At 45.0% G+C, this 18,700-nt stretch overlaps 1 protein-coding gene across 7 annotated transcripts; it reads right to left on the bottom strand.

The window, feature by feature from the left end:
• Positions 1-1,429: 1,429 nt before the first annotated feature.
• On the bottom strand, positions 1,430-18,377 carry LOC124326998 (protein phosphatase 1 regulatory subunit 12A-like). 7 transcript variants are annotated; one of them, XM_046785767.1, is made up of 21 exons: positions 17,489-18,309; positions 17,282-17,412; positions 17,094-17,212; positions 16,711-17,024; positions 16,494-16,639; positions 16,152-16,401; positions 15,918-16,077; positions 15,595-15,853; positions 15,167-15,403; positions 14,875-14,973; positions 14,547-14,639; positions 13,917-14,070; positions 13,675-13,788; positions 13,361-13,490; positions 13,123-13,232; positions 12,358-12,435; positions 6,942-7,154; positions 6,710-6,817; positions 6,478-6,567; positions 5,678-5,878; positions 4,613-4,762 (listed from the first exon to the last, which is right to left on the bottom strand). In XM_046785767.1, exons 1-20 carry the CDS (start codon positions 17,729-17,731, stop codon positions 5,678-5,680), a joined length of 3,249 nt encoding a protein of 1,082 aa, XP_046641723.1. In that variant the 5' UTR covers positions 17,732-18,309; the 3' UTR covers positions 4,613-4,762. The 7 variants fall into 7 exon arrangements, with proteins under 7 accessions (XP_046641725.1, XP_046641723.1, XP_046641727.1 ...); XM_046785769.1 differs by lacking the exon at positions 5,678-5,878 and having other exon boundaries at positions 1,430-4,762; positions 17,489-18,295; XM_046785771.1 differs by lacking the exon at positions 13,675-13,788 and having other exon boundaries at positions 17,489-18,298.
• Between the last annotated feature and the right edge of the window lie 323 nt (positions 18,378-18,700).

The raw sequence follows: 18,700 nt of genomic DNA, 5'->3' as shown, positions 1-18,700 counted from the left end.
CGTTACACTTTGCTCGACGAGGAAATGAGTAGTAGCTATTTGCTGCTCGGGCCGGAAGGAAATGGAAGTAGCTAGGGGGGGGGGAATAAACGGGCTCGGAAGTTGATTGATGCGGCAGCAGCGCTATATGTGTGTGCTTACGTTTCAAACTATACAATCTAGTTAATCTCTCACATAGACAAATAAACGCATTTCAACCTGGTACAGTGTCTATATAGCTAACCGCTGGGGAAATATGACTGACAAGTCATTTCGGAGAGAGTCTTGAGATAGTTGGACATTTAATGGACAAGTACACGTCTACAGTATAATACAAGTTAACTTAGATTACTTGGAAATGTAAAATGATTGGCCCAGAGTTTTCGCTACTCTCTCTGCGGCTGTCTTTTGGGAGAATCAACAACCGAATAACCGAACGAATTCGGTCATCCACACAAAGTCCCGCGCGATGTGCAGGATTTCTCCTCACTACAGGAGCAGACCAGAAATCCCAAAAGGATTGGGTGGAAAAAGATGGACGACGACAGGGGCCGAGGTGCTGGACGTTTGGGGGCGAATGACAGTCGAGAATATCAGTAAACAACTATACAAGACGTAAAAAGATAAGAGAAGAAGAAGAAGAAGAAGAAAAAAAGGAATGAAAGAAACAGAGTGATGTGATCATGACGGATGAAAGCCTGATCGCCACAACCCAACTATACGGTCGTCGCTATCCTCTGCTGGCCTGGCAATGAACCAAATCAAAAAGGGAGAAGAAGAAAAAAACCTTAGACCGAAAAAAAAAATAAAGTTGGCTGGATACTAGACGTTCGCGATGGGTAGAGCAATCCAACTGATTGGTGGGACTTCCATATCCAGGCCCAGCAGACAATGAAAGTGCCAACTGCCTTGTCGACCGGGGCCATCATATCATCCACGAATAACTGCCGAGCTAGCACACACACACATTGGGTTCTATACAGCCTTCGGTGTATAGTTTCACATGAAAAGAAGGAAGAACACGTCGAGAAAAAAGTGCATGACGGCATGCACACACAACTCGGTCATTGGATCGTGACGGACACGTCCGTCGTCTGCTGATCCAGTAGACGCTTCACCAACTTCTGTGTAGCTAATGCCACTAGTCAAGCTTATTCCGATAGCCTCCTCTGAACCGTGAAAGACACACACCCAAAAACCGGGTTAATTTTTTAAAAGGAACCTCAAATCAAAGTTTTTTTGTTGAGTAAAACGTTCATTATTTTTCTTTTCAGTACACGATAAAAACATTTAACTGAACACTCCAGTTGTATTTTCAAATTTCTTGATTTTTTTTTCCTCTTTTTTTATTTTCGTAGGTTTTGTTGGTTTGAAATCATTTCAAATATCATGGCTTTATTATCATCTTTTTTTCTTTTTCTTATTTGCTTGATTTTCATTCTTTGTTTCATTTGTTTTTCTTTCTTCTTCTTCTTCGGGAGGAGGAGGAGGCGGTGTGTATGTGATGACAAAAGTTATAATAACAACGTCAAGGGGGGAGGAGGATAGAAAAAAGTTATGCAAAACGAGGGGGAAAATTGAAAGATAAAAAAAAGTTTCATCATTCACTCACGGGAAATTCGTCATTTTCGAGGATCGAGTTGGGGGTGGTTTCTTGTGGGTTATCTCTTTGTTAAAAAATCAATCGACTTGTGTATATAAATTGTTTGCTTGTTTGTTTGTTATGTCGTTCTCTCTCGTTAATAAAAAAAAGACAGTTATTTGATTAGGAGAGAAGGGAATCTTTAGAGCGTGAGAAAAAGAGAGACACTACAGGTAAATAAATTCACTGCGAAATAAAAAAAGAATAATTAATCAAACTCTCTCTCTCTCTCATCTATATCATCGTAATCATGTGGAAGCTAATGAATAATACACGAACACAACAAACAAACAGAGAAAATTGTCACGAGAGGCAAACTGGGGAGGGTTGGAGTGTGTGTGTTGGTGTGTCTTGTGTGTGTGTGTGTGTAAAAAGTGAGTGGAGGGGGTGGGGGAGAATGAGAATTATAAGACGTCAGAAAAAAAAGTTTCGTTATTAATTGGATTATAATTCAACGAATCGGTAGAAACTGGCGAGAGAATCAACGCGACTAGGACACAACTGGAGAGAATAGAGAGAGAGATAAAGATTTAGTTAAGACAGTGGGGAAAAATAGGGTAATATAGTGTGTGTATCGGGAGTGGGGAGGGGAGGGAGAATAAGCTTAATTATAATTTCAAATAAGATAAGCGATACAAGATTGAAAGGAGGAAAAAAAACAACACATTTTTTTCCGTTATTTATCAAGTCGGGAGTCAAGAGGGAGAGGGGGGCAAGGAGCGGGGCTAATTGTGGGCGGGGCAGGAGGAAGTTAGGTCAAAAAATGTACAATCAAAACGCAATTGGGCTCTCAATTATTATTTTTTTTCTTCCAAAAGAGTTTCAACAATTTTTTGTTGGTTTTTACCTTGTGATTGAAATATCCTTCAGGTTTCGAAAAAAAAATTACATTTTTCTAAAGGGGATTTCTTAAAATTTTGTTTTTTATGTTTTTTTGTTTTTTTGTTTGCATCATCATCAATTATTAACTTCTTTTTTTCATAGAGTATAGTCAACGCTACCAAAAAGAGGTGACACATTTTTGGGGTGAGGGGCGTGAGTGAGTAGTGTGCGGACGTCCTGGGGGAGAGAGGGGGGGGGGGGCAACAACAACAAAAAGTGTGTACGTGAAAAAAGCAGCAGCAGCAAATTAAAAATACAAACAAATATCAATGTCCAACCAGAGAGAGAGGAATTCAAAAAAAAGGAGGAGACGGGCTTTTAGGGTGGAAGAGAGTGAGAGAGAATTTATTTTATCTAAAATCGTCGCCAAAAATGTTTCACACGCCCCCCAAAATATCCAGTGTGGAAATTTTAGAATGATGATAAAAACTTCAGAGTTTTTGAGAGTTTCCTTTTTCTTGAAGAATCTAAGTTAGTTAAACCGATGACACAATTGTGAATGCGACCATAAGGCACCTTTTTTTTTAAATTGAAATTTCCCTCTCTGACGCAAGGCTGAAAAATCCAACCCAAATAGAAAAGCCAAAAAAAATGTACTCGATGCCTCTCTCCTCCCAATTTCCAAACCCCCCTCCACAATTAGTAAATCATCAATCGAAAAACATATCATCAAAACGAACAAACCCAAAATTGAGAATAAAGAGGAAAAATAGATAATTCAACAAAGAAAAAAAAAAGAAAAAGAGGAAAACGACAGATTTAATTTAAGCCAGTAAAGTCGAATAAATACGTCATCAACTTCTCGGCCTCTGCTGCCCCACCCTTTTCACAGCCTTCCGACCTCTAAAAAAACAATTTCTAAATCACGAAACATTCTTTTCTTTTCAAAGATTTTCTTGTGTTGTTGGCTTTCGTATATGATGTACAAGTAGGGGGAGTGGGGAGGGTATAAGAGAGTTAGTTGAGTGAGAGAAAGATTTTTGTTTTACGTCACAATCGGATCGGATTGGATCGCCGAGCCGGAAATAAACTTTCCCCCTTCAAAATTCCCCCCCCCCCCCATTCCAAAAAATGACGACAAACAAGTTCCCAAAACATGTCACAACATGACAATATTATTATGTAGTATAATATACCGATAGTGTCGCAGGTTGAAAATTTGAAGTTACAACTTTCTTACATTTTTCCGACATCGAAAACAATGGCGGGGGCAGATCCATTTCCAATTGAAAGAGAGAGAGAAAAAAAGGAGGGAAATTTGAAAATGACAGTCTTGAAAAGAATTCGAATTCGGAACACAATAATTTTCTTTTGAATCCATTCAATTGCGAATGTATTTTTATTGATCGATTTGTTTGCTTTTTTTTCTCCAAAAAGTGTTTTGAGTTTAAAAAGATACTGGTAACGCGTACTAAATCATTCCCTTCTCCCTTTCTCTCTAACTTTTACAGTATTTTTGTTTTTGAATTTTTGCAAAAATTCAAAATTTGCTTTGATCACGGCCGTAAATGTTTACCACGCAAGAGAACTGTTATCTTGTTCATCTCCAATTCAAAAAGTGTGGGGTGGGGGAGGGGAAGCAAAAGAAAAATGAATCCGGTAGTATACTATCAATTATTATTATTTACTAAATTTAATATTTTTTAAATTATGATTTCAGTTATTTGGGAATTTTGAATGAAGGCGGACCCGACGACAATCTTCTTTGACCTCCGAAAAAATGAATCTCCCGCCCCAACTAAACCCAAATAGAAACATGTTACTGTTGAATTTTTTTTTCTTGCACATCGAGGAGTAGGTAACGCAGTCGGGAAGAAAATTTTAATCAAAGGATTCGAACAAATATCACCTCTTAGGATAATGGTTTTTGAGAGGGGGAAAAGGAAGAGGTTAGATTTGATGAGCGCTCGGCGAGTCGTTTTGGTGTGTGAGCGTCCGATTTTGGACGATATCCAAAATCGTTGGTAATAATAATAACATTGTTCTTTTTGTTTTCGTTTGGTTGTTGTTTTTAAATGTACGTGTGAATTGGCTCTCTCTCTCTCTCTTTCTCTCTTTTTCTTTCTCCCTCTCTCTCTCTCTTACCCTCAACTTTCTTTTTTTCTTATAGCTTCGTTCGCTTTTTTTCTTTTCTTATTTTTTTGTTTTTTTTTTGTTTTTTTACTTGGAGAGTTTGCTGATGACGCGGATGAGTGCTCCATTCTCGTCGCGCATCTTGCCAATGTCCGAACGGAGCAGCTCAACCATCTTTTGGGATTCCTGCGGGAGAGAAAAGAAAAAATTTAATAAATAAGAATACGTTAAGAATTTTAAATAATGGCAAAACAAAAAAGACTGGATGAAAAACCAAAAAAAGATGGATATCGACAACGAATGGAAATAAATACGACGACGTTAAACTAAACTAAAAAAAAAAAAAAAGGGCGATAAACATGACACAAAAACAAATAACGTGCTTTTTTTTTGGCTGACATCTGTCTCTCATCAACTGTTGAAATCGAGTTCCCATGCGAATAAAAAAATGGTTAAACGAAAAACAGAAAAAAAAACCCCTCCAGGAATTGGGTGGTGGAGGAGGAATACGGTGTTGCATAAGCGCGATGATTTATGTTGATGGCTGTTTTATGATTATGATGACGAATCCACACACACAGACAGACAGCACACGGACATGGCCATACAGGGAGGGCGAAACACGAGCGGATGAATGGATGGATGGAGATGGATTAATATTTAAAAAAAAAACTAAATCTAAAGAATGCCGTTTTCAACTCTAAACGGCGAAAAAAAAGTTAGTGCAACTTTCAGCCAAGGTGGAAGAGGAGGAGTTCTCGCAACTGGCCAAAACGTATCGCCCAGATGATTACGTGCACAAGAATGGATTAAAGAAACACAATGAAGGAGGAGACGGCGAGGCCTCTAGCCAAGAAAAAACTTTGGACCGAGGCTTCTTCTTTTTTATTTTCGCCACACACACACACACACTGTCCGTATGTGTTTGAGGTGTGTAATTAAAAATACGGAAAGTTAAACCATACGGGAGGGATTGAGGGAGAGAGCTGGAGGAGGGAGGAGGAGCTCATGATATTTGCGTTCCCATTCTCTTTTGATTTTTCGGGTAGGGTTGGGTATTGTTTCGTGCGTGCATGGTGAGGAGGAGAGCGTTCCGTGTACCTATTTGCCGCCGATGTACGACGAAGAAGACGAATTGGCAGAATTGGCGGAGGGCGAGTAATAAGGGGAGGAGGAGTTAGAGGAGGAAGAAGAAGAAGTGGATGCCAGAGCGGCGTTGGCCGTCAATTTGGAAACGACCCGCGTCAGGGCCCGATTCTCCGCCTTCAGCTTCTCATTTTCGGCCTTCAATTTTTGCAATTGCTAAAAAAAAGAAGAAAAAAAAATCCCCCAAAAAGAAACAACAAAAGAACGTGAAATGTGTGGTGACAGCAACCGTTTCCCGTTCCTTCACAGGGAGGGGGGGGGGGGGACATGTCGTGGAGGAAATGTAGAGAAATCAGCGAGAGTGAAAAAAAAAAAGATGGGATTGTGTTACAATCCAAACGCGGTGCCAAGAAAATTACAATAAGTAAAAAAGAAGAAGAAGACCGGCTTCGCGTTACACGTAAACACACTGGCACACAAGAAGAAGAAGAAGAAGAAGACACGGAACACGCAGGCACACCAAGTCTTTTGTGTCTCAAAAAGAAATAAGAAATTCTCGCCTACATGTGCTAGATTTGTATCAAAGTATGGTGGGGGGTGAAATCTGAATAAAAAGCTTTGCATATTTCGTTGGAGGCGGAAAATAAAAAAGAATCGAGAAATGATGTGAATAACAAAAAAAAATAAGTCAAAAGATTCCCCCCTACTTCGAAAAAAAAAATATCCAAATCCAACAAAATCCTTTTCTTATCCATCTCACAAAAAGGAAACAAAAATCTGGAATAGAAAAAATGTAGAAATCAATAGTTACTCACTTTGAGCTCTTCTTCCATCTCGGAGAGCTTCCGCTCGAGGGCTCGGCGTTCGCGTTTCTCCGCCTCCGTCATGGCGTTGCGTGCATTACTCTGCTCACACACACACGGGGCGACAAAAACAGATTTTATGTTTATTTATACTTAAAAGTTATTTTTTTTTCCCTATGATGTTGCATGATTTATTCAACGCATTGCGTGTGTGTGTTCGTACGGTCGTAAAGCCGGGACTTACCACTTGAAAGGCGTTGTCCAGCTGATCCTTGCATTTGGCCAACTCTTCGTGCGTGGACCGCAATCGATCGCGCAGCCGTTCGTTCTCCACTTGGCTCTCCTCCCATAACTGGAATTGACGTCACAATAAATAAATAAATACGTTGGTAAATAGCATTTGATTCGATCAAGTTAGTTTTTTTTTCTCTCTTTCTTTGAGGTTCATGATTTTTTCTCTCTCTCGTCTTGTTTACTTTTTTGTAATCAATGTCGCCGTTGGGAGTCATGGCGCCGGAAGCGACGGCGGCCGCTGCCGCTGCCATGGTAGGCTGTTGTTGCTGGGTCGTGATGGGCGTCGACGGTTGAGTGTTGGCGGCCGGCGCTTCGTCGCGCACATCGCTGATGGACGAGCCGAGTGAGGACGGTCGGGAGACTTGACGTGAACTGCTCCCTCGATCCGACAACGACTGCCAATACAACAAATAACAAAAACGTTAAAAAAGGAAAATACATCAATCGATTGTTGGCCATCTTCTCCTTTCTGCTTTCGCGAAAAAAGAAAAGTGCCATCTTTGTCCGAAAAAAAAACAAGAAAGACGGTGACATCTGTGATAACCGAGAAAGAGATATTAAGAGGAAAAAGATGATGACGTGGAACCCCGAAAAAAGTATTAAAAAAAAAAGAGAGAGAGAGAAAAGGAGGCCACGTGAAATTGAAACCAACAGCCGCCAAAAGTGAACAGGCGGCCAAAAGAATTGCGACCCCCAAGTCCACCAGGGTTTATTTCGGGACATCCCCCCTCACTTCTGAGACTCTTGCAAACCCCCACCACACAAACAGCTACCGAGAAAAAATAGTGGGGAAATATGTTTCCTAGATCAAGATGGTGTGTGTATCACTACCACCGCAAGGCAGCCAACTTACATTTCCCATCGTCACATTCTGGACTCGAACCAGAAAATAGAAAAACCCCTACACACGACACATTTAATAAATGTCTCTAAATCTCAAAACTACTGTGACACATCGTGGGGGGAGGTCGTCGTCGTCGTAGTCGAATTTTTCTTTTTCTTTCTTTTATGTACGCCCCCCGCGCACTGGGCAACGAAAGACATTTCCATTCCATTCTGCCTCCTCCGCCACGGCATCCGCATGCGCTGGCACGCAACACTTACGCTCCACGATCCGTATCCCACGTCAGATCCGCGATTGAAGGATCGCGAACGTGTCGGGAAATGACCGCCACCGCTGCTGCTGCCGCCGCCGCTTCCTCCGCTGTTGCTTCCGCCCGGATAGAACGAGGACGACAGCCGTGGGCTGGAAGAGGCTGATGAGGCCGGCGAGTAAGCCGATTTCGACGACGGGACGTAACGCGACGAGGAAGTGGTCGTCGACAAGGCCAGAGCGCTCAACGTCGACGACGACAGCGGCGTCGAATAGGACGGGCTCGAGGAGCCGTACGGAACGCTACTACTCGAGCGAATTCCGGAATAGCGACTAGAAGAGTAAGATGAGCCGGAACCAAGACCACTCAGACTGCTGGGTATCCGGCCGCCTTTGTAACTTGAATAACTATTCGAATACATTTCGTTGGAGAAACTTTTTTATCTTCGTCTACGTCCCCGAACCCCCACACTCGGCGGACAAAGTTAACTTTTCTCTTTGATGTGGATATTTCGGATTCCTAACGAATCTGTCGTCTTTCTTCTTTTTCTTCTTCTTCTTCTTCTTGACTTCTTCTTTTCTTCCAGACCAAAGGAAATAAAAAATAAAAATTGAAACGAAAATGAAACTAAATTGAAAAAGTAAAGAGATGGGAAGGAAAATGCAGAGAGAGAGAGAGGAACAAATGGAAGCCGACCGGGTCAAGGATCTTTTTTCCCTCGTGTCGCGCGCTCAAATTCGTCACCCAATAAAAATAAAAAATAAAAAAAAAATGCTTTCTTCTTTCTATTTGATTTGAAAAACTAATCATTCTTTTTTTGTTTTGTTGTTTTCTTTTTCTGTTTGCGTTCGTTATTTTTCAAGGGGGACGAGAACACAATCGACGAATGAATGTCGGATGAATCGAGACGATAACTTGAGTTAAAAAGGAGCGAGAGAGAGAGAAAAGATGAGTCAATAGAGAGATGAGTCATCGTCATCCATCAAACGGGGCCGATGCATCGGATGCAGCAAGCGACAAAATTGAAAACAAATTCGCTGAAGCGGCGCTTGTACATTTGCCATTTGGTCTCGTCTTCGGGAATCTCTTTGCGCCAGCACTCGCTGTGGAAAGAGTAGGGACGGAACGAGTTGGGCGGGTAAAAGTCCACCACTTTTTCCCCGGATGAATCGCCACCGCCGCCGCCGCTGCCCGTCGAGGAACTACCAGTGGCGGCAGCGGCGGCGGCAGACGAGTCGGATGGATCGATATCGATCGTCATGTAAGACGAAGGTGGCGGCGGAGGAGGTGGATGAGGAGCCGGCAAGAGGAGCGGCGTAGATAGCGGAGCCGAGGCCGCCGCAGCCGCCGATGAGGACGACGAAGAAGACGACGTGTTGTGCTTGGACGTGACTGCCGCCGAGGCCTGATCAGTCGAATCCGTGGGCCGTCCCAATCCGTTGGGCTGTTGTTGTTGCGGCTGGGACGACGAGGCTGTCGCCCGGCTGTGCAGTTCACTGTTGAGGGCATTGCGGGCGGTAATCGACTCGTTGGGAGCCAGTAATGAATGCGGTGAATCAGTCGTATCGATCGTCGAAGGATTCGACTGGATCGATTCCAGCGATTGACACCCGACACTACTGGCTTTGTTGTGTGACAGACTGGAATCGGCGAAGGGCTTGAGAGGAAGCACTCGACTCGGCTTGGAGCTGGCCGCTCCTGACGACGTGTCCACCGAAGAGGAAGTTGACGATTGCGCCAAAGGATCGGCCGTGAGCCGGCCCGTCGTCATCGTCATGCTGTTCGATTCCAATTTGACCAAATCACTCGTCACTCGCGGTTCCACTCGCTGCATGGCCGAGTGAACAGACGGAGGAGCACTGATCCCACCGGAAGAAGCTGACGACGAGGAGGAGGAAGACGAATGATGGGCGCCGCCGCCGCCGCCACTCTGGTGGTCAAGTTTTGACATCATCATCTTGTTCAAGTCGTTGGCCATGGGCATGACGGGCTTGACGGGCTCCGTTTTGGAAATGGATCTCGACGAGGACAGGGGGTCCATGCTGAGATTCAAGGTGAGACTGGAAGAGACGGGCGGGACACTGGGCAATCGGGGCGGTTCGACCTTGGTGGGTTTCATCGGCTCTGGGTAAAACTGCTGGACCGATTGGAATGACATGGATGACAAGGGAGGCGGAGGAGCCGGCTTGATGATCACTGGCTGATGGTGCGGTGGCGGCTGCTGCGGCTGATGGTCCGATGTGTCTGGATCGATATTGCCGGAATCAAATGACAAATCAAGATCCATAGCCGATTGGAACAATTGCGGCGGCTCAATCAGTGGATTCCAGACCGACAGCTGCGGTTCGTATGCGGACTGATGTTTGGATCCTCCGGCGAGGATCGCGGAACCACTGCTACTGCTGCTACTACCACCGCCTGCTCCTCCTCCTGTCTGTTGAGTGAGCAGAGGACAGGGACAATCCAGAGTGAGGTCGGCCAAAACAGATCCTTGGCTATCGGCCAACGAGAACTGATGCGGCAGGGGACGGGGGCTGTTTGGCACGGGAGGGGCGGGCGGTTTGGAGCGCGGAGATCGTGGCGACTGGCGCGTCGCCGGATTCGAGTTGGTGGCTGTCGACGATGGCGGATTGGCCGTGCCAGTGGTGGCCATGGTGGCGGCCATGGCGGCAGCAGCAGCAGCTGCCGGGATCTGGAACTCTGTCAGCATCTCGGTGGATTTGGGCCTTTGCGACGAATACGAGAGGCGGTTCTGCTCGACCGTGGCCGATCCATTTTCACTTTTGTGATGATCCCGGCTGCTGGCCCTTCCCAGCGTACCGTAGCCCTCGGGCTTGGGCGGAATCACCGGCTTCACTGCGTGATTGCGCATTCCACCCCCGCCACCGCCGTCCACTTCGCTGGACGACACCAAAGGAGCCGAAAGTTGTTCCATGATGCAAAAAACGTCACAACAAAGAGAACAACGAGATGATGACGAAGGCAACAACAACAACGACGACGAGGAGAAGACGGGCGATCAGGGAGGAAAAGACGAGTCACTCGTCGAGGCGGCAAGACGGGCAGAGGTCGTGGCCGCGACTGGCACTCTAGCGAACGTAAGCAACTCACGGAGCGAAGGCAAAAGAGGACGCGGATCGATCCATCCCTACCAGCAATACACCACCATAACAGCTGACTCTCCCTTTCCCAACCCATCGACCCTCTTTCTCTCCCCTCTTCTCTTCTCCAGAACTTTTCCCTTCCCGCAGAGAGAACACGCGCACACACACGCACGCACACGATCAAACGGGGGAAACGCGAGACTTCCTTCCCAGTCACGTGACTCACTCGCACTAGACAGGCGCAGAACACGACGAGAGCAAATCATCCCAAAAAGAAAGAAAGAAAAGAACCGACGTAATAAAATTTTATCTTTTCAAAAAATAATGCAGAGCGCGCGCAACGACCGATCCTTGACTCGGGATCGACTTGACCAGATGTCGATATTTTTTCAGGAAAAATAATAATAATAAAAAAACAGGGTGGAGGGGGCTACCTTTCGTGTTGTTTGTGTTTTCTTCGTTTTTTTGATAATTTTTTGTTTTGTTATCCGGCCGCTTCAAACAGAGAAATTTCTCAACACAAATATTTTCGCTTCAATTTCTCCGAAGAAAGAAATGTTAATATTTTTAATGAGACGACGACTGTCCCCCCTCCTCTCAAGAAAAGAAAAAAAACCACACACTAATAAATCAAAAATAATAGAAAGGATTTTTGCGCCGGCCGGATATGTCAGTTGTCAAAAAAGTGTAAAAGGGAATGAGGAAGAGCGAGAGTGAATAAGAATGGTGGGGATGATGGAGTAAACTGGTGTAGAGTCCGGACGATGTCGAGATCCAGGAGCGACTGAGACCCGAGACTTTGGTCGGTGAGTTTCGAACGGTGAACGAGAGACGTACGTATCGCCGGTAGAAACGAAACCGAAAATGAAAAAAAGGTGCTAGGCGGACGAGGGTTGGAAAAAAGGAGATGTAGACGGCAACACAAACAGGCTCCAGATGTGTGTCAGCCAAAGGTATGGCGTCATCTGCTCTCCCATGTCTTCCTCCTCAGCCAGAAAACAAACCCCCACATCTCCCCTTCAACTCAACGTCCGTCCCCTCCCTTTAAATTAAAAAAACGAAAAAGAAGAAGACGAAAGAAGAAGCTGGCCACAACGCCATGCCAACGCCCGGTCTATTTTTAAAAAGACCGGTGCCAAAAAAACAAGAAAAAAGTTGGTGGGGAAAAAGAAGAAAATAAAAATTTCTTCTCCCCCCCTCACCCACCCACCCACACTCTCCAACCCGAACTGGAACTCCAAACAACACACACGGGACAACATTTCTGTATATATACACACGCACGGCTCCTTCTTACTCCCGTGTGTGTCGGGTGTGCGCACACGTACAATAATTCTTTTTCTCGATTTAGAAAACCGCCGATAGTGACGACAACATCCAATATGACGATGAGATCTCACCTCTGAATCATCCGAATGAGGTTCGCTGTCGCCCGTCTGTGATGAGGAGGTGTTGTCTTTGCCGGAAGGGTCGAAGTCCTATTGCGTCCAGGTTGAAAACAACAACAACAACAAAAAACCAGAATGAGAAAACAAAACAAAAAAAACAATCAGGGCGTGTCGTAATGTGGATGGAAAATGAGAAAAAAAAGTAATAAATAATAAACACAACGAAAAATGGCAAGGTCAATTGAAATGAAGAAAAAAGAAACCAAAAAAATTGAATTCCGAGATTCGATATCTGATTAGGAAAAAAAGACGATGAAATGAGAAACCAACAGAAGAACCCACAGTGTTTTGTTTCAAAGTAGGAAGGAAAGTCGGGGTAATAGTAGGAGAGAACAAGACAAAATTGGAATCCGCCCGTTGTTAGTTGGGACGCGCCTTTTGGCCCAAGCGCACAGAGACATACACACGCAACAAACTGGAGCGAACTATAAGAACTAGCTCTTCTCCATATCGAGATACAAAGCACACGAAAGTATAGAAAGAGAAGAAACAAATTCCACACCCAAAAAGAGAAGAAAACAACAACAAGGAAACCAAAGGGGGTAGAAAAACCAAAAAAGAATGTGTTTTGACGTAGAAGTTGTTGATTAGAAGATTGACGGAGAAGAACAACGACAAGGTAAAAAGGTGAGGAGCCGGTGTGAATGCCGTTGGTGGTAGTAGTAGTAGTGGTAGTAGTAGTAGAGAAGAATGAAATGTGTGTGGTTGCGAATATACCTCCATGTCGATCTGAACGACACCCGTCGATCGCCGTTTGGGCCGGCGCCTCCGCTGGATCGTTGCTGGGGTAGCGGCTGCCGCATTCTCCTTTGTCGTCTCCTTCATTTCTGTGTGTGTTTGTTGACACAAGAAATAGAAACGGGAAATGTGTTAGGCAATCAGGACAGACAAAGTAGGAAAAAAACCAAACAGGAAAAAAGATGAATTGCTTCTTTCTTTTTGTTGTTGTTGTTACCTTCTTCCTGGGCTTTGGAGCGACGCAGCGGGATCGTGATGACAGTGTCGGCCGTTATTGATGTGATGGTCGATGAGGCATTCACACCGCCTCCTCCGTTGTTCTTACTCCGTGAATCTTCCAATGAGAACTAGACGACAATTGTTCAAGAATTAAAACTTTGTGACAAAACAAAAAGTTCTCTAAGTCGTCTGGGGTAAAAAAAACGTTTCCATGCGGTTGAGATTGGATTGTAAAAGGGGATAATCGACGGCCAAAATCAACAGAAGACAATTCCCGACCTCCCCTAGCTCACGCCTTATAATGTAGCCAACCTTGTTCTTATTGTTATCGTTGATGCACAATCTCCAGGATGGCCGCCGTTCCAGTTCGGATTTCGAATCGGTAGATTCGGTAGCATCGGGGGTGACCGACGCAGGTATTGATGTCTGCCCCACAAACAAAGCAAAGTCTGATTAGTTTTCCCCCCAGACTTTGATTCATTTCAGTTCACACACTCCTGGGATACAACTCCTGCAATGTTTGGTGTTAAGAAAGAGGATGAGGGACAACTTACGGTTTCGGCCTGTTTCTTCTTGGCTAGCTGTTCGGCCGTTTTGACCTCTTCCAGCGTGACGCCCTGCGTGGAACGCCTGGTTTCACGGACCCGCTTGGCGTGTGCCTTTCGCTGCGTCTCTGACTCTTCGTCGCGTACTGGAGGAACAAATGACCTAATCATCACAGAAAACAATTTCTTAATCAGAGCTGTCAGACATGAGCATTTTCCCCGCCCCAAAAACAAACAGTAAAAAATCATCGACACAACACAAAAAGGGCCAATCAAGCCGAGCCCTTCGCGTTTCCATCACAGCACAAACACAACACACACGCGCGGATTAATACACGAAAATGTTCAGTCGCTGTGTCCATTCCGTTAAAGAGGACAACAAGGGGGGATTAAGGACTTAATTCAACGTTCTGTTTTTGTTCGCAGGCAGACAGAGGATTATTGTCGTCAGGATCCAACGACATATCTAAAGAGCTAAAAGGAGCTTTTCGGTTCCAGCCAAAACATTATTTAAGGCTATGCAGTATGTCGGTTGAATTGTGTTAAACAAAACAATCATCTTCAATCGTTTTGGGAGCACAAGTCAAAGAACAAAGAAGAAGAGAAGAAGAAAAAAAAAATAGATCCAAGAACACAAACTTGAAGAAATTCTTGATAATTGTTCCGGGACTTAGTTTGACGTTGGTGAGCGATGAGGTCGCTGTAGTGGTCACAACCGTGTTGGCCGACGGGCTAACAGTATTTGAGAGAAATCATCGAGAGAAATTACAAATAAGAAGACCATAACAAGATCCCAAAAGAAAAGAAAGAAAACAAAATAAATAAATAATAAAAAATAAAATAAGGAAGAAATGAAATTGGGCAGGGCACAATAATTGACTCCTTATTTTGAGGTGAACGTTGGAATGGACTTGATGTAATCGTTTGAACTAAAGGATAATAATAATTTTCCAAATTGCCATTGTACCTGCGTATGGGCTGATTGGCCGAACTCGGCACGTTGGGCTGCGATAGGACCAAAGTGGCCGTTGTCGTCTGCTCGACGGGGCATTCTGTTCCCAACCGACTACAAAATGGCACGAAAACGACAACAAATTTCAAAAAATTAGTATACTCAATCGAAATAACGAACTGAAGAAGAGAAGAAAAGAAATAAACAAACATCATTCTATCTCAAACTACCGTGCGGATCAAGAGAATGAAAAGAGTTAGAAAAAAAGGAGTGTTTGGCAAGGGTGCTGGGCCGTCCAGCGTGATACCTTTTCACCCGTAGAACGACTGGTTCAAGGTCGTCGTCAGGTTGTAGGGTTTGTTCGACTCGGCTTCGGTTATTGGTTGAATAAATAGTGTTAGTACTAGTGGGGCCTCCACCATTGACATCCTCCCCAACGCTGTTGCTGCCGCCGCTCACGATCGGAGTGAGCGACGAGGCTGCCAGCAATGGCAAGGAATTGGCCTTGATCCGTCGCCGCAGTTCCAGCAGCCGCGAATAAAATCTACGGCGCGAGCACGGACACATACACACAAACACATACACGACCATGCGCGTTCAATGTGTGATGGAAAAACCCGTTTTTGTTAATCAAATGGTTTCGTTTGTTTTTAATGAGTTAAGTGCTGGAATATTATCGGTGCAAGGGTTAAAATAAAGTCATTGTTTGCACAGACAAACACCCACAATCCTTACCGTTCGTCGGACTCGAAACTATGGGCTCTCCGTAGTGTGACTTCCGTATCGGTAGACAAGGCGGAGGTGGACGAGGAGATGGATGAGGCGGTTGAGGCGAGGTTGGACGAAGTGGTAGAAGAAGATTGAGGGGTGGCGGAGGAAGAAGACGTGACGGCCGCTACAGGGGTTAAAGGCTGAGAGATGGACCGGTTCAATCCTTCTCGCTCCGATTTGACCGGAGTGTGGTTCAATGTTCCACTGCCGTTGGCAGCATTGGCTGATGGAAAATTTTTAGAAATTAAACCACGAAACATTTCTAAGTTGAATGAGCGTTTGCCTACCAGCTTGCCTCGACCGGAAAGAACCAGGTCTTCTCCAAGAAGGAACATCCTCCTCGGATTCAATCATTTGACCTGATTGCTGTGATGGAGACGAAGGCAGGTTGTCCACATCAGTGGCCGGTGGAGGTGGTGGACGTGAAGGGGGTCCGCTCGACGAAGTCTTTTTTTTTTTTAAATAAAATACGGAAAGTTCAGATCAGAATCCGAGCTGAAATTAGACAAGGAAACGATTACCACTCTAGGAGAATTATCTTTCGTTGAAGTCGGGACGGATGTGGTGGTTGTGGCAGGGGTTGTGGCAGGTTTGGCTCGTTCATCAAAGGACTCCTGGACGGCAAGAGGGGCCACGGGCGAGGATAGTTCGCCACTGCTGTTCTCTTTTTCCTCGTCGACCATGATGACGGCACCGGGAACCTTATCCGTGATTTTGGACGAAGCCTGCATGGCAGCTTTCTCCGTTTGCGGGGTACGGGTGACCGACGATCTAACAATAGTCCCAAGCAAACAAACGCAGGAAATATAAACAAACAGTCCAGGGCGAGAGACAATTGCAAGAATGTCGTTAAAAAATCTCACCGTCTCTTGGGCGGTGACTGGTTCCTTGCGTTTCCTCGATTATTGTACACTTCTGGCCGCTCTCGTAAAATGATGGCCTGACGCTTCTTGCATTCTTCCAGTAACCGGATTATGTCAGGATCGGCCACATCAAAGCAAGTCTGACCCTAAACGAATGGACAATAAATGATGAGAATTCGGATTTTAGATGCCACACTGTTGGCGCGCTGGATCGTACCACGTAATTCCGGACCTCCATGTCCGCCATGTTTTCGCACAAGAGTTGACATGCTTCACGCTGTCCCCAATGGGCAGCCGCGTGTAATGGTGTCCAGCCGTCAATGTCTTGAATGTTCAACTCCCCTCCGCCCTGAACGAGCATGCTCATCACGCGGATGTAACCTTTGGCTGAAGCGACATGGAGCGGAGTAGCGCCGGTTCTAGGGTGCGGCTGGAGCAGTCGAGCTGATGCCGGGTCTCCTTCCAGCCACCGACTAGTGTCAGCAAGCATTTGTCGTTCCTCTTGGCTCCTAGCAGCATCGCAGTCAATGCCTGTTGATCATAAATCCATAGTAGTGTCGTGTGAAAAGTGAGCTCAAGTGTTATTGTTTTTGTTATTACCTCGCAACTGTGTTTCTCGTTCAAGCAACTCTTCCATGGCTTCTGTTTCAGCAATATCAATAGGGAGTTCACCGTCATTGTTTACAGCAGCAACATCTGACTTGTTCTCAATCAGGTACCTAATTCATAATTCCAAACAGCTGTTGTTTAGCATTGTGCGAGCATCAAAACTAGTCATGTTTATGTACCTGGCAATTGATAAAAATCCACAAGAGGCTGTGGCGTGCAGAGGAGTCCAGCCTTCATGATCTCCACGATTGATGTCAGCTCCATGCTCCACCAAAAACTCCACCATATCCAAATTGTCATCGATGCAGGCCTGTATCAAGAAAACAACCCTCAAAGTCAGACGACTGGCGTAAAAGGATTGTTGACAGGGCCAAAACAAAACTGACCTGATGCAGCGCAGTTAAACCATCAACATTGGGGGTGTCTATGTCAGCTCCTTGCCGTATGAGTTTGAGTACTTCTTCTTTGTCACCGGCAGCACAAGCGGAGAGAAATACACATCCATCTGAGAATTGGATTCTCCTTGAAACCACACGAGCTGAGGCAGGTTCCTTGTTTGTCTCTGATTCCTCCCACCTTCTCAGTTGTTCAGCCCTCTTAAACAGGGCTGAATTTGTTCTTGACTCCATGTTTTTGGCGGCGTTTCAACGCAACCGTAAGCCACTGTAGAATGCAACCCGGGCACTTTCCGATCCCTTGAAGGGAATGTGACTCTCCTCAGAGATCGGAGGAGAGCGAAAGAAGGCACAGGACAACACAAGGGAGTGGAAGACGGGAGGTGCCAATTGCTATTGTATAAACACGTCGGGGAAGGCACACACTGTATCTAAATCCTTTCCCGGCCGGCGATATCTGACTATCCTTTACGCGGCTTCTTCTATTGATAGAAGACCGCAGTCTGGATATTTCGCCCCCACCAAATTGGCACGAGTTTCGTCTAGTTACAACACACAGACACACATGAATGGATGGAGATGGGGAAGAGACTCGATTCTGCCTCAAGCAGACGTCGCCATCTTGGCCTCTTTTTTTTCAGTTTTTTTTTTTTTGTTTTTATTTTTAGACTTTTCCCCCATGGAACTAAGAATCAACGGTACACTCGCCACAGATTTTACCATCAAGCTATTCTGGAAATTCTCCCAGGTGGCGCTGACTATTCACAAGAGGGTGAAGACTAAAGAGCTCTCTTGTTCTATGTTAAGACTTAAGATGTTATGTTGCGAATATTTTATCTAGCACAATGAGATCTTTTCGTCGGATCCCGAAATTCGACGAATTTTTCCCATTAAACAAAAACATTTATGAATGACACACAACATTTTTTAATTCACTCCATCGAAATGTTTATAAAAAGGTCCAACTATGGACAACTAGCGCCTCCCAAGCGGCAGTTCTATCGATTCACGAAATTTTTTCGATGATCTCGCAATCTTTACTTAACATTTCGTGCTTTCACCAGCGTTGCCAAGTCGCTACGTGCAGAGCAAGACAAGACGCTTTTTTTTCTTCGTTCTTCACCATTTTCCATTTACATTCGGATCCCGGGACCCGACCGTATGTGCACCGGCACTCACGCACACTTGACCCAACGGCCCGTT

This window comes from Daphnia pulicaria, chromosome 2 (assembly GCF_021234035.1).
Source record: "Daphnia pulicaria isolate SC F1-1A chromosome 2, SC_F0-13Bv2, whole genome shotgun sequence".
In the NCBI taxonomy this organism is placed as follows: domain Eukaryota; kingdom Metazoa; phylum Arthropoda; class Branchiopoda; order Diplostraca; family Daphniidae; genus Daphnia; species Daphnia pulicaria.
The sequence above is the reverse complement of the archived record's forward strand: the minus strand, read 5'-3'. Positions and strand labels throughout refer to the sequence as shown.

Bases quoted from the DNA above. Each gene is read 5' to 3' on its own strand.
- LOC124326998 (XM_046785767.1), bottom strand. From the start codon at position 17,731: ATGGAGTCAAGAACAAATTCAGCCCTGTTTAAGAGGGCTGAACAACTG. The intron at 17,413-17,488 runs GTCAGTTTTGTT...TTCTTGATACAG, and splicing joins GTTTAACTGCGCTGCATCAG to GCCTGCATCGATGACAATTT. The intron at 13,233-13,360 runs GTAACAACAACA...AAACACACACAG, and splicing joins CTCCAAAGCCCAGGAAGAAG to AAATGAAGGAGACGACAAAG.